At 37.7% G+C, this 25,142-nt stretch overlaps 1 protein-coding gene across 1 annotated transcript; it reads right to left on the reverse strand.

Annotated features, from left to right (window-relative positions):
* Positions 1 to 1,204: 1,204 nt before the first annotated feature.
* Positions 1,205 to 19,979, reverse strand: PWWP2A (PWWP domain containing 2A). Its single transcript, XM_025043068.1, is given in 3 exon segments — positions 1,205 to 3,857; positions 19,387 to 19,708; positions 19,711 to 19,979. Coding segments are annotated over 3 exon segments (2,175 nt in total). The 5' UTR covers positions 19,883 to 19,979; the 3' UTR covers positions 1,205 to 2,176.
* Between the last annotated feature and the right edge of the window lie 5,163 nt (positions 19,980 to 25,142).

The raw sequence follows: 25,142 nt of genomic DNA on the forward strand, positions 1-25,142 counted from the left end.
GTACTCGATTATGACTTATTACTTTTCTTTATGGTTTTTGAAACAAATCAAATTTGGTTTATGCCACAAGAGCACTTGCCAAAGCATTTGACTCTATTAGCAACGTCACTGCCAAAACCACTGTTAAAACTCACCTGGATCATAACACGGAGCCTTGGAATTATATACTTTAGGTGACTTTTTGCTCTGCCTTGTTTAAATCTTTCTGAACCTTAGATATCAAACTTTCAAAAATATCTGAACAAGTTCATTAATCTGAAACAAATATTCAGAAAACGTTTTAAGATACTTTCTTAAAACCCCTCTCCATCACGATGTGAACTTTCAACCTGTTATAATCAAAGAATTTTTAAAATAGTATAGTTGTTTCTGTTTGCAGGAAAGAATATGTTCTATTCAAGTGAAACATCTTGTTTTTTTTTTAATTGTGTGTTTATTTTAGTCAAAAAGCAATGACTGAGTTCCCCAGAAGATATTCTATTTTCTTTTGCAGACATCAGTACATAAATCGTAGAAGTCCATAACCTTAAGGAAGTTGACAGACTATTTTCAATCTCCATTAATTTTTCATCATTAATTCCACAGTAACTAGATATTTCGAATTGGATTACTAAGAAATCCACAAAAAGTTGTTCTTTAGGATTCAGGTTTCTAAAGGTGTCAAATCAACATATCAAATTTAAAAGTTATGTTAGACACAGAATGTATGAAAGCAACTTAAATCTTGGGATCAACTTGCCTCCATAGGCAATCTGATATATTTTTTTTTACTAACAATAGAAAGCTAAAAATAGAAAATAAATTGAATCTTAGGGACGTATGGACCATGTAGAAAATGATGAGCTAAGTTTCTAGCCCCAAAAGCAATGATACCTGAGGCAGAAGACCAAGGTGAAGAGACTGGTAGTATTAATTACCCAGATATAAAAAATGAAACGTGATGAAGTATTAAGGCTAAATATAAAAAAATTAAAACCCATTTATAAGAAACTGACTAGAGGAGTCTCAAAACTAGAAGCATTATCAGACCTCTAAACTACAAAACCTCATTTTAAGAATATACTGATCATTTATTTGAATTTTATCTATACCCAAATATGATAGGGCAAATAAGTGATTTTCCACTTCCTCTACACAGTTACAAAGAATTATTTTCTACCATCTTGAAATTTTTCAAAGCTTTTTGAGAAACACACACAAATAATTTGGATTTAGTCGATTTTATTTACAGCTTTTTTTACATTTCAGAGCAATTACACAATTACATTTTCTCATTTTCTGACCTGCAAACAGATACCTTAAACGGAAATATTTTTTTAAAATTATCAAATTAGGTACATCCAAAATGCAACAATTACACATATGACAATTCACAAAGTGTAATTTACCAGGACGTATCCTAAGAATTTAGGAACAGCCAGTCAGGAGAAATCTGACCAAATTTAGCAATCAACTATTTACATATCCGAAGACAAATCTATCTAAACTCCCAAACCAGAAGGTTGAAAGTTTTGTTAAATCCTCATTGGACGAAGGAGAGAGATGATTCAAACCTAGCCAACCTTAATCCCAAATACTGGGCTATTTCTCCAGTCTGCAACTGAATAGCAAGCATCTCAGTTTGTCAAACACCTAAGTATCAAGCTCTTGCACCATTATGCACATAGAAGGGCTAAGTGTTAATTAAAAACAAGTAGTCATTAAATATCCACACTATTCCCACCCCCCTCCCAGCTCACCAGCCCTTACTGCAATCCCAAATATGCAACCTGTGTCACATAGTGACAGGCTATATTATATATAGTATGTATGCATATACACACATTGTGTACACGTGTATAGATACACACATACACACAGTACTAGGTACAAATGGCAATTAACAGTCCCTGCAAAAATTCATTTTCAGTTGAGGCTATGGCTCCTATGCCTTGGGATGGTTTTAGACTTCAAAACTGAAAAATACTGCTAAAATCTCGCTTAAGACAAAACTTGATTGCTTGTTCAAATTAGCTTCTCGGTCTAAAAAATGGCTGTAAGTACAGAAAAGCACCCGACTGAGCCGAGTGCAATTTCTCTCTCCAATTTGGCCAAGCTACCTCATAGAAGTTACTCCTAATTAGCCTAGAAAACCTGCGGCCCTTCCAGTCGTTCTTGCCTACCTTACTGTCCATGTTCACGTTTCAAACTGTGTCAGCAGAGACCGTACTTCGGGGGTCAGCTGCTTGGCAGCCTTAGCCGCCTCTGTGATAGCCTTGCGGTACAGGCCCTTTCTCTTCTTATTAAAGCGTGACTGGAAGTTTTCTAAAAAGGGGGACAGTTGCGAAAGAGCAAGGAAAGATGTCGTTGGAGACCCGAACCATGAAATACGGGCCTCCTGTCGAACTAAAAGGCCGTTATCTTTCCGGCTCACAGTTATAGTAAGAATACGGGCTGGCCACCAAGGGAAGCCATATATCTTGGCCCAAACAATGTCCCCTACACATATGGTCCTGCCATCTGGTGTGACGCATTTAGAGACGTTTTTGGAAAAGACTTTCATTTTCAAGGAATTAGTGAGCTTTTTCTCTTCCTTTGAAGAGGAGGATGTGGAGGTGGAAGGTGCATGCATACTGCCTGGAGGAAAATCAAAGCTTTCAGAAGAACTACACTCAGAGTTGGAGGATTTCAAATCATCTGTGCTATCAATGCTACACACTGAAGCACTAGAAGAGTCAGATTTCTTTTGATTTAGGGTCATGTAAACAGAGATATTGCTTTTGCTGCCCTTTTTGCCCAGTGTCTGTGGTTCATCCTGCTCACCAGGCACAAGCACTTCATTTGTGTCCTGAACCTCACTGCTGGCCTCTTCAGGGCCTTTTGAGGGACTCTGATTTTCTGAAGGGGCCTCACCTGCTGAGCGGGTAGAGGTGCAACGAGACTGGGGCTTAGGTGCCATCTTGCCACTCCGCATTTTCTCAAGTCCTGTCTTCAGGGAAGAGTCATTTTCTTCATTCCTGTACCTTTGTGGTTTTAAACGAACCCGGGGTGGAAGGGAACCTGAGCTAGGACTCTGATATCGACGTGTAAAATGGACTTTTGAATGTGCATTTTTGGATGTGGAGGTTTCACTCTGCTTCCTTTGTGCCTTTTCTTTGGCAATTTTCAACACTTCCCGAGCTTTTGCATGATCCATGTTCTTACTCTGGAGCACTTTTTTAGTACTTAACTGAGCTTTTGATGTATTTGCCTGAGCAGAAACTTTGACTACTCTGCCTCTGCTGTGAGCAATATTTGAAACCTTAACCACAGCATTTCTTTTCTGGGTTTCATTTTGGTTTTTCCCATCCACTTTATGGTCAGTTTTCAGTTTTTTGTTCACAGTAGTTACACTTTCATTTCTCCGTTTTTTATCTTCATATTTAGAAGAGTCACTTGCACTACTACCTTTTCTGAGTTCCTTTTTTTCAGCAACAACACTGTTTTTACATTTGTCACACAGGACTTGCCTGGGTCGTAGTTTAATAGCATTCATTATCGAAGTTGGTTCTTCCCTGTACATTTTTCGTTTGGGTCGCTTAATTTTCCGAGGGGGTGGCTGAGGTATTGACTGGTTATACGTGTCCCTGATAAACAACGGGGGAGGATAAGGTGCCCCTTCATGGAAGAGGGGTGGAGGTTTGGAAGTCCACAGGCTCTCGGCCAAGCCTGGCTCGGGAGGCAGGACGGGGGAAGGGTCATCAGGAACAGCACCATTCACTTCACGCTTGACTTCTGTCCCTTCTTGGAATGTATTACTTTGGAGCTGCATGGCTTCAGGTTTATCCTTATATTCCCTTTTGGGAAATACTGTCACAGGGATCCCATGGGGCCCAAACCTTGAAAGAAATGGAAGAAAAAGGAAAGCCATTAAGTCAGTGTCTAATTCAATTTCTTAAACAATACCTAATGTTTGCGTGACCATTCCTGAAAACTATTTCATAATAAAGAACAAAAACAAAAACCTACTGACCATCTCCCCACAGAAATCCCAAAGCCCTCCATGTTTTATTAGTCCCACATTTTAGGTTAAAACAGAAATACTCAAATGGTTGCTCTAAGCAATGCCAAAATAGCAGAACTTATTTAAAATAGGCCTTTCTGGTCTTGAATCAGAAAGAATAGCAGATGCCTTAATATTAAACATCATTTGATATTATGTTTGCTGAACTATACACAACACATCTAGTAAATGCAATTATAAATTTGTAACATATATATCTTCCTCTGGTTATAATAGCTTTCTAAAGCTTCACAAAACAAATTCAGCCTTAACTACCCCAAAATATTGAATCAGTAAAATCCTATCTCTACTTTATTAATTGCTAAAGTTTCAAAGATTGCTCCTTTACTCTTGCATCCTAACTCAAGCCCTTCATCCACATCAACCTCCACAAAAAAACCCCACAAATTCTAGAAATTCATACACTCAAATTACCTCAGAAGCAAACACATAGAGAGCTGTGGTTTTCTAAGTTTTTTTAAAATCATATCACACATTAATATTTTCACGTTGCAAGCCAATAAAAATGCTAATGAATATATACATGCATGCATCTATACATGCATGAATACGCACACTTAAGCAAAAGTTGCACTAAATACTTAACCTTGTTAACATAATGATAATTTTTTCTACTCTGGTCTATTCTGTTTTAATGCTAGTCAGGTATGTTAAATGTATTTCAAAACTCCTTACGGGTCCAGATGAGTTTGCAAAGCACTGGTACAGAACACAAATCTTTACAATTCTTTTTCTAATAAGACAGGGGCCATGAACCTTGTTTCTCATGTAGAAGTAACTGGCTTAATCTGCCTGTGATAAACATCAAGAACCCGTAAACTAAACTCACTACACTCAGATTCCTGCACTTAAAAATAAATTCACACTACCAAATGATTTCATCATATACATGTTAACATGTTCATTTTAAACACTATTTGAGTCTAACAGTATCAAACACAATACAATTATTATGCCAATCCTTTTAGGGCAGAGGTGCTTAGAACCCAAGGATCAGCTTCAGGTAGTCAGGTAGAACCCCTGACATTAGATGCAAATGTTTTCCTGGAGAATGAGTCTTTGGTTCTTAGATTCTCTAAAATGTCCTTATGCTCACGAATGGTTCAGAATACCTTTGTTGGGAAGAAATCTTGAGATTAATTTACAGCTATAGACACACCTACAATCGGGCAAGGATATAGGAAGAGCCAACACCACCAGGACATCTGGATCTAACACCTAAACAGTTTTCTTTGTAAAGTCTTTTGTTAGTTTGGCTACCACAAACCAACAATTTATAACAAATATTTAAAATCCACAAAGTAAGAGGAAAGCCTTTTTAAAAAAAAAAAAAAAAAGATGGGATAAGTTTGGGTCTGGGCTATTCCACAAAAGAAGGACACCCTCCTCACTATGAGACTTTGCAAAAAGTGGCTTTTTATTCTAGCACAGCATCTGGTACCTAAGTATTTCCTTCCTACTTATTTGCAAGGCACTTTGAACATTTAGCTTTTTCTTATATCTAGGTACTCAATAACCATTTTTTCAAGATGACAAGAAAATGGAGATGTGATTTTCGTGTTTTAATACAGAAATACATAAAAAATACAATTTATCTGTGGTAAGACCACTATTTGTATTAACAATAAAATGTTCTAACTCATAAGAAGCCATCATTTTGTCTCCATTACACTGTCATATAATGTTTCCATATCTGAACAAACAATAAATTTCTTTCCTTTTCAAGGAATAACTTAAATCATCTTAACATTTGAGATAAAGTTTCAACCTTGTATCCTCAGGTGTTACTAAACCTCTAAATTCAGTTTTCACATGTGTAAAATGGGTTCACACCATTTCCTACCTTAAAGGATTCAGGTCAATTAATGTTAGCCATTTTCTTGGCTAAAATTTACTTAAAAATTTACTTAAGTAATTTGATCTTATTTTCAACTAATAATTAACAGAGTTTGGAATCTTTTCTATATCTTTAACTTATTATCTCAGTGTAAGGATTCCCCCCAGCCAATTATTAAAGTTGTTTATATCAAATAAGCTGTGGAATCTGATATGTTTACCCTCACGCAGTTTAATAAGAACATTAATTTCACATATGGTTTGGTTTTTCCCTTGCTTTTCCCTCTTAAGCAGATAAAATGCAAGCATTAATGTTTTTAACAACACAGGGAGGTATTTAATTGTGTAATGATGAATGGAAATTGCAGGAATCAAAAGAAAAAGGAAAAAAAATACAAACTAATAATTCTAGGTGACGGATGCTTGACAAAAGCAAAAATTCATTTTAAATAATAAAACTTCCTCAAAGGACCAGAAAGATAAGTCACTTTATAGGAAAGGGGATTGGTGTCCTACTCCATCTCAGTAATCATGTTGTCACCGTTACATGGACACGTATTACCATAGGTGTTTCAAACTAAGGGTGGCGATGTTGGTTGTGAAATCAATTTCAAGGATTGCAACAATGACTTTTAAAATTCAGTGTAAATACATGTAGCTACAACAAATGTTTCATATACATATACATATGTATATGGATTCACCTGTAAAATGTACTTGTAACAATGCTCAAAAGTTTGAAAGCTACTAACCTATGAAACTGTAACTTTAATAAGAATATAAAGTAGCCGCAAAACCATGGTGACTTAAAAATACTCAAACCTAATTTCCAAGTGTAGTCTGTGGAAACCTGTAGCACAATCCTCTGTGGAGTTTGCAAATGGAGGTTCCTAAGTCCTGCCCCAAGACTGACTCTCCTAAGGGGGAACCCAGGATTTGAATTTTTAGCAGAGCTTTTGCTTTAGATTTTTCTAAGGTAAAGATATTTATGTCCCATGTGACTCTTCACCAAAGGGTGACTGATCTCAGCAGGGATGTGGAAGGCTTTTTCTAAAAGAACTTTTTACAAATAGTCCAGGAGCTGAGCAGTAAGACGCTAAGTATCTCTCCTCTTGCTCCTCCCCCCTTCTTTCTACAGCATGAAGATATTAATGTATTAGTGACTCATTCTAACCTTTATTCATTTTCAGTCTTATTTAACCACTAAAAATTCTAAAGGAAAAATATTCAGGTATTATGGTTTAAATAAAAACAGCTTCTGGAGAAAGCCAGACGAACTATACAAGAGACCTTTCTGTACAATCTTTACAACTTCCTATGAACCTGTAAAAAGTTTAAATATAGCTATCTTCTTAAAATTTAGGAGTAATGAGTGCCAAATTTTTGAGGGTGAATACTCGGGCTTAATAGTTATTTTGTGTCAAGGCCAAGAGAAAACCCCTATAAAGAAAAATCCTCAGCTAATATAAAGATGAAATAAATGTAGAGTATTTCAGCCAAAATTCAAAATATAACTATTATAGGAAGTAGAGTATTTTCTATTACTTGGGTTCCACTTTAGATATTTTAATTGATGATTCTAGCTGGAATGAAGGCTTTGACTAAATGAAGCCTTTATTTGCCCACTGATAAAATTTACAAAATTGTATTTGCTCAAGATTTCTAGCATTGCCAATCAATCCTATACCTAAATATGCATTACTTCTTGATGCAAATTCATAACCATCATCCAAATTCATAACCATCATCCAAATTCCCTTTCCAAAGGAATACCTCAAATACTAAACATATAACCAAATAGAATAACCAAAACTAAAAATGGTTACCAACAACTACTCAACTGTTTAAAAGGTCAGACATTTAATTCTTACCCCTTATTCTGAAAGTGTTTAAATGCTGTTCAGCAACCTCAATCAACTCACCTCCAACCTAGGATATTTTCCTTTTAACAACAGTTTAACTGTACACAACTGATTCTCATTTTCTTCCCTCCAATTCTGATTGTTGCCAATCTCCAACTGAGGAGATTTTTAAAAAAAAATATTACACACTAAAAATAAACAAAAAAACTAAGGCATTACAAACCTTAGGCATGCAAAATAGAGGGCCTGAGGAATTCAACACTCAGAAAAATAAGTTCAGAAGGGTTGAGACAGGCCCAAGTGTTCTGGCTAGACCAAACCTCTCTCCAGTAAACAGAGCAACAGAAGACGAAAGAACACTTTCCCTCCCACAATTCTTTTCCCATAAAGAATCTACAGTAGGAAAATTTATATTCAATTAACCACTTTAAAAATAATATTTAGATTTGTTTCATTTCAAGGTGAGGTTTTCAGAAACTACCTCTCCTTAAATTAGCAAGAAGTTAAACCATAAAGGAGGGGAAACTGAAGCAAGCTTGCTTTGGTTCACACTGCATCTCTGTGAGACTGGGTAAAGTTGAACCTCAGCACAAATGAAATCAATCGAATAGTCAGCTACATATAATAGACAATTTTACAAAATAAAAATATACATCCATGCCTCAAAAAATCAAAAATATGAGAGCCAGCATACCCACCTCTGGGTATATATCCAAAATAACTGAAAACAGGGTCTCATAGAGATATTTACACACCCATGTTCATAGTATTATTCACCATAGCCAAAAAGGTGGAAACAACTCAAGTGCCCATCAAAGATGAATGGATAAACTAAATGTGGTATATACATACAACACAATATTATTCAGCCTTAAAAAGGAAATTGTCATATGCTCCAGAATGGTGAACCTTGAGAACATTATGCTAAGTGAAATGAGTCCATCACAAAAAGGACACTAAAGTAGAATCATGGTTGCTGGGGGCTGGAGGGAGGAGGAAATGGGGAAGTGTTTAATGGGTACTGGAGTTTTAATTTTGCAAGATGAAAAAGTTCGAAGATCTGTTTCACAACGTGAATGTACTATATACTTAAACATCACCAACGAGGGCAAATGACTGCCATGTACGTGCCTACAGATCAGGTGCCCTGAGAACATAACACTGCCTATGCAAGCTGAACCTCTCATGAGCAAATATATCAAACGAACCTAAACTGAGGAATAGTCTCTATTACATACGTTCTATTCTATATTGCAACTAAATGCAATATAGGATCACTTACTGGAGGAGGAAAAAGCTGTAAAATACATTATTGGAAAAATTTGCAAAATAATGAAATATAGGCTGCAAATTAAAGTATTTTATCAATGTTTCCTAAATTTGAAAACTGTATTGTGATTATATACAAGAATTATCTTTGATCTTAGGAAATAAATTCTCAAGTATTAAGGAGTAAAGGAGAATGGTGATGAATGCAACCTACCCTCAAATAGTTAAAGGAAAAAAATGTTTATATAAAGAATGATAAAGCAATGGACAGAGGGGAGGGGGGAGTTTGGGGCTGAGAGAATGGGGTGAAGGGTTAAAGTACAAATTAGTAGTTTATAGACGGTCACAGGGATAGGGAGCTCGGCATAGGGAATGCAGTTAGCATTAATATACTGGCTAGATGAAAAACCAGAGGAGAGAAGGGTCAATTAGGGGGATTGTTTTATAAACTATATAAATGTCTAACCAAGTACTGTATACTTGAAACTAATGAAAAAAAAAAAATGATAAAGCAAATGTGGCAAAAGGTTAAAAATAAAGTGAATCTAGATAGTTTTAAGAGTTCTGTTTGAAATGTTTTCAAAATAAAAAATTAAACTGGTTTTTAAAAAGTATAATCTTAGTTTATCTCAGTTCCACCAAAACTTTTAAGAAAGCATATAAAAAAGAATATTTGTTCTTTTTAAGCATAAATGCCAGCAAACTCACCTCAAGTACCAGCAAGCACAAAAAATCTATATATACAAGTATGCTAATTATAGTCAGTATAAAACTAGGTCCCCACCCTAGGATCCAACATCAGTAGTTAAGACTAGAATGCAACAGTCATTGCCAAGAGGCTACGGACTTGACGGAAAGCAGCCACTGTGGATAAATGATTAGACAACGGGTTTTGCTGGAAATGGACTCCGAGATGGGCCCAAGATGATTAAGTGAAGAATGAAATAAGGAGTGAAAAGTGAAATCAGGAGTGAAGAATGGTTACCCATTTTTGAATGTTGGTAACCAATTAAGCTGCTTTAAAAAATTAAAACCCTGAGCAGTGTGGTAAAAGCCAATAGATAACCAGATGCAGCATAGGAATCACCAGTCAGCAACCTAATTTCCTCCTCCATAGGAGACAGGTAAAGCTTCAGATGCTCAAACAAGCAATAAAAAATAAAGGTTATCCATCTGGCAGAAAGAGGGTGTTGTTTTGAGGGTTAGGTAAGAGTGTGGTGGACGGAGAATATTACTCTCTTAACCAGACAGCCAGTGAAGGCTTCTGATTACATCGTGATGGGATTGGAAGCATCTAAATCACTGTAAAAACGTAAGCTCAGTTATACTAGTCTGGTCTCATCTTTTAATAAGTACAGAGATAAGCACAAAAAATTATTTCCCTAACTTTGAAATGTGTCATTCCCTTTTTGATTAGGTTTTAAAAGCATCTAGGAAACAGAAAGACCATAAGGACTAAATTTCCCCAATTAGACTATAACTTTCTCTTCGTGGCAAAGCCCAGAATTCCCTCTCCAAGCCATCTGCCCCAAGGGTTAGTGGGAAGAAAAGGCTGAGAAACATCTCACTCTCCATATGTAATTGACTCCTTGTTATCTGGTTCCCCAGTAAAACATCAGCCTTCCTTACTAATTAAAAGGGCAAAGTTATTACTTATTACTTGAAGCTTCAACGGATTCTTTCAAGGTATCTTAAAGACAGTATATACTGTAGGCCAAAAGACAACAGGATTTAGGTTGATTGGCTAGTCAAGCAAACTCATATTAAGTGACCATACTAGCTGTTGTCACATTCATCCTAGCTTGGCCACTTAGTAGCTACTTTATAAAATAATAGTTAACACTTATACAGCACTAAGTGGCATGCGCTATTCTAAATATAGTACTCATTTACATTAATTGATATAATCATCAGAACTCTATTAAAGTGCTATTACGACTCCCATTTTATAGTTGAAGAAACTAAAGAAGAGGGTAAGTCATCTTTCCAAGATCACACAGCTAGTAAGCAGCAGAGCCAGGATAAGAATTCAAGCAGTCAGCCCAAAGTTGGTTCTTAACTACTGCCTCCCTCATCATCTCTTCGTAACTTAACCACTCTCCTTCACCCAGCTTCCCCATTCAAGGAATAGAGCAGCTACCAGGTCCGTGTGCACAGACAGGCTTCAGGATTTTTAATTTTTCTGGTTTGCAAAATAATAAACACCCTATTATCAAGCATATTAATATTTCAGAAGTGAAATGAAAACACATTCACACTAAATGGAATAAACAGATCTAATAGTCTCACATAATTTCAGGTCATGATAGGTTTTGCCACCAAAAAATTAACATAAAGTTCAGTTTTCAGAGCTTTTGGGTTTTGAAATTGCAGCTAAGTAATCTGACAGAATTATCATCAAGATTAAATAAGAATATACAAACTTGCTTACCATAGGGTCTCGTAGTACACAATAAGTTGGCACAATATACGGTAACTATAATATTAAAATTAAAATGTATTAGATTTTATTAGCTTAAAGTAAATGAATGTTTTTAATTAAAAGCCTCAAGTATTACAAGAGCAATCTGCAGGGGCTGGGGGTACCCAAATAGGTGAGATGGGAGGATGATTTTATCAACATAAAAATAAAACACACCAATGATGAACAAGAATACCAGGAAATATTTTTTTTTAATGGGTGGGGAAGGGGGCTGCATTAAGTCTTTTAAGAATATCTCTCTACCGTAAGAATTTACTCAAAAGTCTATTCAATCTTCTTAGAAAATCACAGTTTTTTGAGGTGGGAAAAAAAGAGGTTAATTGCTAATACTTTAGAATTCAAGCTCCAAATCATGTGCCTGCAAACAATCCTCTAAAAAATACTTACCTAGATAACTAGGTTTGAAAACAACAATGGAAACAACTAGAGATACAGAAAACATATTTCAGGTCTTTTTAAAAGCAAAAATAGTAATAACATCTGTACAGTATTCAAATTATTTAACTCTCTAATAGTAGTCTTCTTTTAAAATGACTATCCAAAAATATAGCCACAAAGTGGCAAAATATTTTTAAGAGCAGACACATCTTGATTTCACTTCTGTACATCAATTAGAGCAATATACTGGACATTTTCCCAAAATGAACACTGCTATAAAAGGACCTTCTTAATTATTAATGTAAATACTCATCACAGTTTTCAAACACTTTAAGAGAATTCCCTTGGTCCTGGCTCTAAGATACTGATAAGCAGTTTTAAGTTTCCTATGTTTCCATTATGATTTCTATGTACTTTTAATATTTCTTTTGCATTATGTCCAGTAGCGTCCACTGGAAGTCTTAAGTATTTCTCAACAGATGGACTTTTTTTAAAAAGGCAATGGAGAGGAGGGGGGAGGGTAAAATTAATTAATTAAAAAGGCAATGTATTCCATTTATTTCACTATTCCTATTTTACTAAAAATAGGTTGTTCAATAACTTACTGTATTTTAGTCTTTAAATCCTTTTCCAATTCAATCATCCAGCACACTTAATAAATGCTTATCTTGCACTCAAGGAGCTTCAAATCTGACATTTTGTGACTCCTCTCATAACAAGTGGACTCCACTGCTGCCGGGGCCAGGTCAATCAAAGCAAAATGAATGATATCTAATTTAAGACCCAGGATCATACATGAAGAAATCCCATTTCCCAAATGCCCAAAGATTTCACTATATTGGACTGAAGAGCAATTCATATTTCAAAAGCATAGCTGTTGCCTGGTTGAGTGAGGAACAGAGAGCTCTATCATTTCTACCTACCAGGTTAACTCCCCACCAAAATCATAAGCTAAATGGTAATGATAAAATATAGTTAAGTGTATTAGAAAAGTGTTTTCAAATCTTAGAGATTGTCTATCATTCAAAAAGTCATTTTCACATACCTTCTATCTGCCACTTATAATTTTCTTAATCCCTCTGAGCCTGTGTCTGTGAGACCAGGATTAGTAAAATTTACTTCATTGGATTTTCCAGAAAGTAAAATGAAATAATGTATATGAGTTGCTTAGCACAGTCCCTACACAGGAGTGGGAAATACACAGTAGCTATTATTAATTATAGAAGGTAAATCTTGGCAACCTTCTTAGATGTTGAGAATATGCGGAAAAGTAAAATCAAGTGTATGAGATGTTAGTTTTAAAAAGCTATTTATATAACATTCTATAATAATATTCTATTCTATAATAAAGTGACTATATAAAATTGGTCCAAAGATAAAGAGGTGAAAATTATGGTCTACTTAAACCTCTAGTGGACAACCAGATTTAAGAAACTTTGCAAGTTTAATTACCAGTTCTGTAATAAGTATCTTCATCTGCCACCCAAGTTGCTCATCTTTTCACACGTATTGCTTACTTTGTAATTAAATCCACTTGAAATTAACCAGTAACTTTTAAAACAGGTTTAACAAATTTATCATTCTACTATTTTGGCAAAACTACCCCTCACTCCCTAAAAATTAGTTATCTCCAAATATGGTCTGAGAATCATCTGCATCAGAATAACCTTGTTAAAAATGTAAAGGGTGGAGATGAGCTCAGAAACCTTAAATGCATTCATTCTGACCACTGTCCAAAATTGTTTAGCAAAAACATTCTGTATTAAATCCACCCAGAGTGTATGTAGCTTAACCTTCACTCACTTTCTTGCAAGACGTGCCACTAGAGCAAGCTCTGTCCTTCTGTTAATGTGCACCCATTTAGGAGAACAGGGCCAATATATATCAAGAAATAAGGATGCACTTCCTAGGCACAAATAACCATTAAGAACATCTTACATTTTTTATCAAAGTGAAATTAACTCAGCCATAACAGATGAGCAAATAATACAACTCTTTAATAACCGCCCCCGCCCCTAAATAAAACCTGATCTCGGGAAGATTAAAATTATTCGCATCAAGAGCTTTGCTTTAAAAAGTACACAGTGAAATATGGTCTTATTCACACACCAAAAAAAGGCTGAAAATTAACCTCATTAGAAACCCCAAGTCCAATAAAACATGCCTGGCATAATGTGTATGTAACACATCTAGTTATTGTTTATAAAATTTAGTTATAAAATATATTTTAATACCATGATGTTACTAGATTCTTTATTCAAACTAGGGTTTTTAACGTCTAACAACTAAGCACTTACAAAAAAAATTTCTAACATGCAATGGAAGAGCTCACTCTCAATACAACATATACACTAGTACGGTAGACGGTATCCTACACTGTCTGTGTCCAGAAAGATAGGCACTCTTCTGTCATTTTAATGTGGGATCCCTTTATCAACACCTTGGGATATAAGCAGAATAATCACCAAAAAATATGTGTTTTAAATATGTACAACCAAACACAATCATTCAAGCATATTACTTGAGGGCCTGAATTCTCGACCTGGATGCTTAGTATATAAGCTACTGATACCACTACTCACTGCTTCACCAGAATGGCTGTATATTTTTCCCACCAAAAGTAGAGCTATTGCACCATACGTTTCATGGTCTCTGTAAAGAAAAAAAATCATTGTCTTGGTTTACATTTCCTTAAAAAAAAAAGTAAATTTTCTACAAATTGCTTTAAGAATTTAGACAATGAAATCTAAAGTTTTCTAAAGAAATCATCTCAGTTCCTTTTAATGCAACAGTATCCCACATACACACATAAAGTCAACACTTGTAAAAGATCAATTCTGAAATATAACTACAAGCTTTAATAAGCATGTACCACAAAATTAAAATGCACAAGGGTTTTTTAAGCATAAGCATTTACTTCATGATTCCTTAATTCATATCAGGTCCAAAAAAACAATATTCGGAAAGATTTTTCAGGATTTCAAAGTCGTTCTGTAACTATTTAAGATATGGAGAACAGTACTAAACAGTTTGAATGATCCTTTTGTGTAGAAATAAACGATAGGTCCCAGTAATACTTTCCCTTCAGGTATGGATTGAGAAGGCTAAGAAATTTTTGACTTTGCAGATAATCTTGACTGGTTAAATTTTTCTGTATTTGAAATTTACTAAAGTTGGCAGTGTATTTAAAAGACGGATCTAATAGTTTGCAGGCAGGCAGAAGATATCTGTATCATTTCTACTGACCCAAAACAAAACTTTCAAAAGAGGGCCTCACGGGACTGCAGTTGTCCCTTCAGTTTGCTCCTGAGGGAAAAGAACTATTTTAAAAATGTTATGGAAACGTATCCAAGTGGATGCAATAGGGAAAAAAAAAATCTATAAATGTGGAAAATTCTACCAAACCAAGACAATGGGTTTAACAAATGAATTGTAAAGGGAATAAAAGTAATGGCAGAACTACAGATGAAAAACTTATGAAAATTAACAATTGTAATGTGTAAACTTTACTTAGATTTTATTTTGAACAGAACAGATGTTAACTGGGATGGTAATTTTGAGACAACCTGTGCTATTTTAACACTGACTGGATATATGATGGTATAAAGGAATTGCTTTTCTTATAGGTGTGGTAATAGTACAATGACAGTTTTTAAAGTCCTTACCTTTTTAGAGATTTATATTAAATATGTATGGTAAAGTGATATGTTTAGGATTTGCTTCAAAAAATCCAGCGGAGGTTGGCATATGATGAAACAAAGTTTGGCTAACGGTTGATAAATATCAAAGCAAGGGCAAAATATACATGGAGGTTCGTTTCCCATAATAAAAAATTGAAAATAGTACAACCACTGATTATAATGTCTACAATAATCATTAAGACAGTTTAGCAACTGGAAGAAATGCTTATTATACAATGCTAAATGAAGAAACAAATGTACCTATGTCAAAATTTCAAAGGCATAAGGTTAAGAAAAAAATAGGAAAACCAAATGAATTTGTGGGTCGATTATTTTTATCTGCTAGTATTACACTATTGTCATTAGACATTACTAATGAATTCAGGAATAGGCAGGTAATTTAAACTACCTAAGAAGGCTGGGTATAAAATAGTGGGTAGCCTAGAGTAAACTAGAGAACACATGACTCACCTTAAAGGTATTCAGTTTCAGATAAATACTGTTATATAAAATCTGTTTTTAACCAGATATTCAAACATCCTCATTTTTAGAATGACCATATCATTTATCAGCCAAAGCAATCTACTATGAAAAAAGGAGGAAGTAACAATCAAATCAAAATGATACAGGAAAAAGAGACCTCTTCACCCATTCAATTTACATATATATAAACTGAAACATAGTTTGTTTTCTTGCTTGCGCTTAAGAAAACTGTCTAAATCAAAATGAATTAGCCTCATAAGAACTAGAGAGACTGGAGCCCAGAGAGGCACAGAGATACGCCCAAAGTCACAGTGTTAATTGGAGAGGCCAATGCTAGAAGTCAGAACCCAAGTACTCTGACACTATCCAGACCAATCTATTTAGTACTAACCACTTCCTTTGTTTTTTAATTACATGTTTCCTGGTTTTTTTCCACAAAAGGATTCCCCTCTTGTGGAGAATGTGTTCTTCAATCAATAAGTCTAAAAATAAGGCAAAAAATAATATAAAGACAGGAAGAAGAAGAATGACAAAGGCTTACGAAAGTAGACTCTTTGGTCAATTCACATACATATGAAATCTTGTACTCTAAGATCGAATACTTTTTCTACATAGCAAACAATTCTTCCAACTTAAAAAAAATATTTCTGAACCATGCATGATGTCAAAACAAATTAAAAAGCAATAACTGGCATTTTTGAAGAAAAGCACACATACACTGATGCACTGGCTCCCAAATGTTAATTCTTTCCTGTCTCCCTGAACAAGCAAGAACCAAGACTTCAGAGCTTAGTATGTATTCCCCCAGTATACAGCTAGGGAAATAGAGACTCTCCAGAGCAGAAGGTTCCATGGCTATTAGCTGACTAAAGAATCTGCTTGGCTCTAACACCTATAGCCTTGAAGGATCCCATCAAGACAAGCACTAAATTTCAGAAATATGCAATTATTTACTTACTGCTAAAAAGAAAATTTGCCAGCCTAACTTTTTAATATGAAAGTAGAAGAACTATAGGCTTTTTAGAGTCAGTTCAACCTATATCTGAAACCGACTTTGCCATTTACAAGCTAAATGACTAGCCTCAATTTCCTCCTATATAAATGAAAATACCACCAGTTATAAAGACATAAAAGCATGTGGTGCAATGTCTGATATATAATGGGAAGCTCTTGTTATTTTTACCTAAAGGTTTAATTCAATGGCTAATTCAGAGGATACAAACTATTTTTAAAGTAACTGATGACTATACTCTGGGTATCTCCTGGTTCATTTAACCCCAACACTGCACATGAAAGTAGGCAATTGAGATAAGCAAAGATTGGAAAATATACTGGTAGAGCAATTTTTCCAAATTATATTATGAAAAAGGGGCAAGCATTGGTCCAATAATTCCTTTAAGTGCTAAATTTTAAAAACCCTGTTTTATTTCCTCACCACTTCTACAATGGGTACCTCTCACATAAGTTAATAACAGAAGAAAGGAACTGTCTCTCATACATATACAGCCATACCTCGGAAATGATACTGCAGATTCGGTTCCAGACCACCATAATAAAGCGAATATTGCAATAAAGCAAGTCGTAATCTTTATACTGGTGGAAGGTCTTGCCTTCAGTTTGTTAAAAAAAAAGAAAAAAAAGAGAGAGAGAGAAAAAAAACCGCCAACACCTGTGAAGGGCAATAAAGCCAAGTGCAAAAAACAAGGTATGCTTGTAATATTTAGAATACCTGGCGGGGGTGGGGGGGGGTGTGTCTCTTACATAGATGTACTCAATAAGAATTTATTGAATGAAAAGTTGATGTTTCCCTTAAAAGATTTTACAAAATACTTTAATGACAGGATCCTTTCACTTCGATACACTAAAATGTAAGAGGTTACTAATAATAGCTTCCCCAACAAAAGAAATTGCTTTTTATAAGCACTGTTAGCAAACTAGAACAAACTCTAAAAATAAACTGCAATTTTCTACTGAAGAAAAATTTTAAAAATTAAAACACCAAAACAATGAGCACCTGAAACAGGAAAGCACCATCCATTCCACTTTCAGAAACAACTTACCTTTTTGCACCTTCCTTTTGCAGATCTGAAATCCAGATTCTCACAATCACCGGCCTTCACTTCTGTTTGATTCAATAGCATACACACTACTTAGTCTCTTTCGCTATTAAATACATCAGTAGAAAGCACATTGGTCTAAGTGCGAAAGTCCTACCTCAAAATTCTTTAACAAAAAAATTAAGAAAAATGAAATTAATGTGCAGAAATAGTTGTAAAGGCTCCCATCTTTTCTCCCACAAACATCATACTTCGAAATATATTTTAAATGAATTTTTTCCCCAAATGGGAAAGGATTCTTGTGCCTTGATGGGAGGGGGTTAAATAAAAGTAGAACATACTAAAATAAGCCATTTCCAAACAGGTGAGATACCATCAGAGTGTGTGCTGTTGCAGGAAACAGAATAGAGAGCCATGACTGGGAGTCTGCACTTCATATCTGCAAAAGAAGAGTAAAAAGGTTAACTTAACTGCAGACTTAGAAATTATCTTCTTTACCTGTTTACGACAATGCCTATAAACATTTTAAATCAAAAGATGAAATGTGATGGCTAAGACAAAGGCTTGTCCTTAATAAATTGAAATTGTATCTACAGTATTAAAAGTCGGTTATTTGAACACTTTTATACCACACCATCTTGATATTCAGGGTTAAAAAAAAAAAACTTGAGCTCTTCTCTAGACTCTTCTTAAAGCTATCATAATTAGCCAAATGTGCTTCCTGTTAAACAATTATCTAAAGAGAATTCGTTCTAACAGTAAGAATAACCGTCAAAAGACTCATCTTAAATAAATGCTCTTTCCCCTATAAGGAGTGACAGTTAACCTTTTGGGAACCCAAATGCGCGCACCCTTTCTCCAATCTCATTAAAGTTAAAGGTTAATTGGAGAACAGAAGTGCCTCACAAGCAATGTCCCCCACCCAGCACCCTGTTCTCGGCAAAAACCCTTCGCATTTTACATTAACCCCTGCGCCCCAGTGTGGGTGAGCCCAGCCAGGTCGCGAGAGAAAGCCGGGGGTAGGGAGTGAGATCCGCGAGCCCGTAGTGCACCCGCGCCCGCCACCCGGTAGCGCACCTGCCCTTGCAGGCGCTCACCTGGGGCAGGGACCGCCCTCTCTCGGCTTCGCGTGCCAGCCCCACCTAGAGCGCGCGCCACGCGGGACCCAAGGGTGGTGCGGGCGGCTGGGCGCCGGGGAGGCGGGAGCCAGGGGTGACGGGGCCGCACTGGCTAGCTCCCTCTCTGGGGAACGAGCGGACCTGGGCGCCCAGGGGCGTGTTGGGGGTGGGAGCGGTACCTTTTGGACAGATCCATGAGAACCCCGGAGAAGAGCTTCTCCCCAAGGCGGAACGACACGACGAGCGCGTCCTCAATGATGTGGTCCAGCGTGACCCGCACCTCCGAGCCGGGGATGAGTTGCGACACCGCGGAGTCCCCGCCCGCCGGCGGCACGAGCGCCGGGGCTATGGGCTGGGGCAGCGGCGGCTCCTGACGCTCCTCGGGAGCCGGGGGCTGCTCGGGCGGCGGTGCTGGGGAAGGTGGAAGGTCGGGCCCTTCCTGAGGCGCGGCTGCCGCCGCCTCCCCCACCCCTGCGGGCATCCTATCACTTGGTTCACTTAGAGTGAATTTAGTCCTTCGGCGTCCGGCACAGATGCCTCAGTGGCCGTGACCGGGAGCGGGTCAGTGCCGGCCTCGCTGCCGGGGATGGGCTCCATCTCCGGTTCGGCCTCGCCGGCGCCCCCCTCCCCGGGGGACGCTGCAGTCGCTGCTGCCTCTGCAGCCACGGCCGCCATTTTCTCCCTGGCTTCACCCTCCTCCAACTCGGGCTGCAGCGGCGGTGGCGGCAGCGCTGCTTGGTTCCCTGGGCCTTCCCCTCCCTCCCGCGAACATTTTCGTCCCGCCCTATCCCTAAAGCTCGTTATTGGCACTGCGCCATTGGTTCCGTCCTACACCCCTCCCGCACTTGTGATATGCCATTGGCCACATGCGGACGCCTATCATCCAGTCAGTCCATCCCCCTCATGCAGAGTAGGAACTTCTCATTGGCCGGATGAGTTGTCAAATGTCGAATCTTAGAGGAGGAGTGCGGGGGCGGGCCCAAAGTGGGCGGAGGAAGTTACAAAAGCTGAGCCTTATACTTATCGCCTCTTTCTATTGGCTGGAAGAAGAAACAAAATTTTCATGGTTGGCCTATACGCCTGCCCATTATCAGCCGGGCTTTCAGAGGTGGGAGAAAGGAGGGAATCACGTGGCGTGCCGGTTCTTTCAAAGGAGACCAAGGGGAGGAGTATCAAGGGAATACGGGAACGAAACTGCTTCCCAAGAATCCCTGCGCAGAGGTCCTTAGAATAATGTTATTTCTAGGCGAGGACCTGCTGGCAGCCGCTTGTGGGCACGACAAGTTTCTTTGGGAAAGACAAATACGTTTGAAAATGATTCTACAAACACTTGGAGCTCCTACTATGCTAGGCACTGTGCTAGGTGCTGGGGATAAAATGACGTGCAAGACATTCTTTATAACCTCATGGCAGCCACTCCAGCCTCCACACAACGAGTATTCTCCTTGACTTCTCACAACTTTCGAGGAACAATGCACCTACTTATTTCAAAGTAGGAAAATGCTAAAGAAAAGAGGAGGGACTTATGCACATCAGATTAAGCTGATGAAAGTTCCAGAGAGCAGTCCTGTGGCATTGCTGGGCTTCTTGTGAGCACGGCTTGTTCTCTCCAAATTCACTGGAAAATGGGCATATCTGGTTCCTTGCTTAAGCTTTTTTTCTTTCCTGGCTTCTCCTATGCCACAGGTACAAAAAGTCCCTCTCTTCAGTGTCCTAATGCCCCTACTTCTCTATTCTTACTTAAAGTCTCTTGGTTTGTATATCTGGAAGAATCTACTGAATCCATGTCTCTCAAATTGCACCTCGCAGTCAGCCTTCTCTCGAGAAGAAATTGTCGGCACTGAGAATGCATAGCAAAGATAGGGGAGAAAGTTGCATAAAACATAAAATTCTAAAGAATAATTACAGCTAACATTTACTGAGTACCTGCTATGTACAGGCACTAGTACAAACAGTATACCATCTCATTTAATCTTCACAATATTCCTATAAGGCAGGTACTATTATTATACCCATTTTATAGATAAAGAAGTTGAGGCACAAAGAGGTGCGCAAGGTCACTCAACTACTAAATTGCAAAGTCAGAATTCCAGCTTTACATTGGAAGGACGGAGAATGGCAAAATGTATCACCATTTGCTCTATTTCAAGGCCCTTGGGAAAAGGCAAGCAGTTAAGCATCTCCAAAGTAACAGAAGGAAATGAATTTACTGTCTACTCTGTGCCAGAGATTCTCCCATAAGCTTTCATTTATAATTCTGTAAGTTAAGTCTTCTTCTTCTTTTATAGATGAGGAAACTGACCTTCGCCAGGTTAAAGATCTTAAAGGTCACACAGACGGCTAGCAGCAGATCTTATGTGACCCAGGTCTTTCCAAGTGCATGACTGTTTCACTCACTCATTTATTAAACAAATAATTTCTCTCCGGCAGGCCTCTTGCCTGCGATAAACACATGGATCTCACCTTACAAAGTTTTCACCATGATCACTTTGTCTATGGTTCAATTAATTAAATGTAACATATAGTTCTATGAAACTCCTAGACCCACACTGCGTTCCCACGCTGTATAATCTCTCACAGGGAGAAAAATACAGTTCAGGTCCTAAGACCAGATTACCTCCTGCAGTAATTCATTGCAAGACACTGCAGTGTATTATTTAAATAATATACAGGATTTATAGCAGATCGTGGCATACCTAGTCACCCTTATAAATCACTTTTCATCCTGCAACTCAAGAGCTTTTACTAGCTTTCTGTGTTTAGATCAAGTGTACCCTCTTCTGCTTGTCTTTTGAGGCCCTCTCTGTTCCTGCTCTTTCTTTCAAGGTCTGTTTTCTACTACTGTTCAAGCTTCAGAATACTGGAAAGATCTGGTCATGAATTTTTCATCAGTTTAGTCAACAAGTAAATATTGAAGGTCTAGTATGTGTCAGTTACTGGTAGGGAAGCAGAAGTCATGCAACAACGACAATAACAACAACAACAACAACATGAAAGAATTAGTACCTGGTCTCCTGGGACTTAAGAAGCTAGAAACGAAGTAATGAATAAACAAGACGATTACAGATTGTGAGCAATGTCTTAAAAGAATCAGGGTGAGGTGATAGGGAGTAGTTGGGGGAGAGGCAAAGAGTGTCTCCGTTAGAAGGTGGTCAGAAAAGGTCTCTCTAAGGACAAGACATTTTAGCTAAGATGAAAGGATAAGGAGACAGCTAATGACATTGTTTGATGAACGTTTGGGTCAAAAGGAATAGCAATTGCTAAAGTCCTGGGGCAAAAGAGGTCTTAGCTTATTCTAGAAACAGAAAGGAGATCAGTGTAATCGAAGAGGAACAGCAAAAAGATACGTAGGTGAGATAAGATTGGAAAGGAAGACAGGAGCCAAGTCATATTTTATACATGTAGATGCAAAAACAAAAGATGCTGCCCTCAGGAATTTCTACATCTAGTGGGAACCCAGCTTTTACATGTGTGTTGTATCCTGGGCACCACTGTATTTAGCCTCCTCCTGACATAGAATCAGCACAGAGGAGGCCCTCAGTATTTGTGTAATGGATCGCCACATGGTATTTGTAACTGGATAAATGAATGAATAAATGGACAGAGGGTTGGATGGATGGATGGAAGGTTTCTTAGTCTGTTCAAGCTGCTAGAACAAAATACCACTGACTTGGTGGCTTATAAACAACAGGAATTTATTTCTTGCAGTTCTGGAGGCTGGAAGTACAAGTCAGGGCACCATCATGGTCAGAGGAGGGCCCTCTTCCAGCTTGCAGACTTCTTATCATACATTCACAAGGCAGAACGGGGCAAGGAAGCTTCTTGGATCTCTTTTAAAAGGGCTTTAATATCATTCATGAAGACCCAGCTCTCTTGACATAATCACCTCCCAAAGGTTCCACCTTCTATAGCATCACCTTGGGCGATTGTTGAAGGGATGGATAGGTAGATGGGTGGGTGGATGGGTGGATGGGTAGGTGGATGGATGGGTGGATGGGTGAATGGATGGATGGATGGATAGGTGAATGGCAGGGATAAGGAATCCAGCTGACTAGTCAAGTGCATTCTCACAGTCACAAGCAGACTTCGATCTCAAGCTCGGTGGATGGTACTATAGTTTGGTGGCTAAAAACTCAGAGAATTAATCTGTATTTGACTCCCATTTGGCTTCTGACTAGCTGTATAACATGGGCATGATCTTAGGCAAGTTGCTTAATCTGCTTCCTTATTTATAAAATATCTTAATAATAACTAGCTTTCTATAGGTTTGTCGGTTTGTTGCTAAATGATAGAACATATATAAAGTGCCTAACATAGACCCTAAATCATGATAAGTATACCTCATAAATTATTAGCAACTAGATCTAGAAATCTGGTCTTATCACTGCATCTGGTGTTGATCATACATGAGGGCTCTGACTTTCAGTAACCAAACTTTGTGAAAGGCTATGTAAAAATTGAAACACTGGGGTGTTGGTTCATGGAGAGGGATGAATATGCCTAATTATGGCTTGGTGGTTAATTTTTTTTTCTGGGCCTGGTGTCTCAGGAAGTCAAATTACACACAGACAATAGAATGGAGAACAGAGACTCGAGACAAAAGGACTGACTCACAGCACATGGCTGTGAAGTCATGGTGGCCGAATGAATTGCTCATCCTGTTCTAGGCCTATTTCCCTCCAGGTAAACAACATTTCTAAAATCAGATCACTTATTTCCAGACCAAGACTGTAATGGATAACTATTGACAAACATGTCAATCATTGGCTGTCTCTCCATGTGTTCAGTAGTTCTCAAAGTATCAAGCGATCTCTCTGAGAATCTGCTAAAAAGCTATTTTTTTTACATATTGTGCGCCCCCATTTATATATAGTACAAAAAGAAGCAAAACAAATTTATGCTGTAAGAAGTCAGGACAGAGGTTATTCTTAGCAAGGGAAACAGGACAATATAGCTAGTGACTGAAAGACAATATGAATGAGGTTTTCTGGGATCCTCATAATCATCTGTTTCTTCATCTACATACTCGGGTATGTTCAGCTTCTAAAAATTCATCAAATTATACACTTTTATGTACTTTTCTGTATAAAGGTTTATACTAGTTATCTATTACTGCTAGTGTTTTAAACAACACACATTTATCTTATCAGTGTCTGTGGACAGAAATCCAAGCATAGCTTAGTGGGGTCTTCTCATTAGGGTCTCTCTCAAGGATATAATCAAGATGCCAAAAGGGGCTGCAGTCTCATTTGAAAGCTTGACTAGGGAAGGTCCCACTTTTAAGCTCACTCACATGATTCTTGGCAGGATTCTGTCCTCAGTGACTGTTGGCCAGAGGCTGCCCTAAGCTCCTTGCTACACGGGCCTCTCCATAGAATAGTTCACTATTTACAGCTTGCTTCATCAGAATGAGCATAGGAGAAGAGACAGAGAGAAATGGTGCAGCCACAGAGAAGCCATAGTCTTTTACAGCCTAATCTCATCACTTGTGTTGTACTCTATTTAGAAGCAAGTCACTAGGGCCAGCCCAGACACAAGGGGAGATTATATAAGGGCATGAGTACCAGAGGTTATTCTTAGCAAGGGAAACAGGACAATATAGCTAGTGAGTGAAAGAAAGTATGAATGAGGTTTTCTCCGATGAATGAGGTCATCGGAAGCTGATCATCATCCAATTTAAAAGTTAAAAAAAATATTTCGGCAAGGGGGGAGGTAGATGGGGTAAAGGGGGGTAAAATATGTGGTGATATATAGAAATCTGGCTATGGGAGGTGAATACACAGTGTAAATATATATATATATATGCCTTACTGTTAAAGCGTACAGTTGAAACACTGGATTTCGTTAACCAATGTCACCATAAAATAATTAATTAATTAATTTAAAAAATATATTTCAGCTATTTCCCCAACTTCCTCCTACCACACTTCCCCCT

Source organism: Pteropus alecto, unplaced genomic scaffold, assembly GCF_000325575.1.
Source record: "Pteropus alecto unplaced genomic scaffold, ASM32557v1 scaffold40, whole genome shotgun sequence".
Lineage (NCBI taxonomy): Eukaryota > Metazoa > Chordata > Mammalia > Chiroptera > Pteropodidae > Pteropus > Pteropus alecto.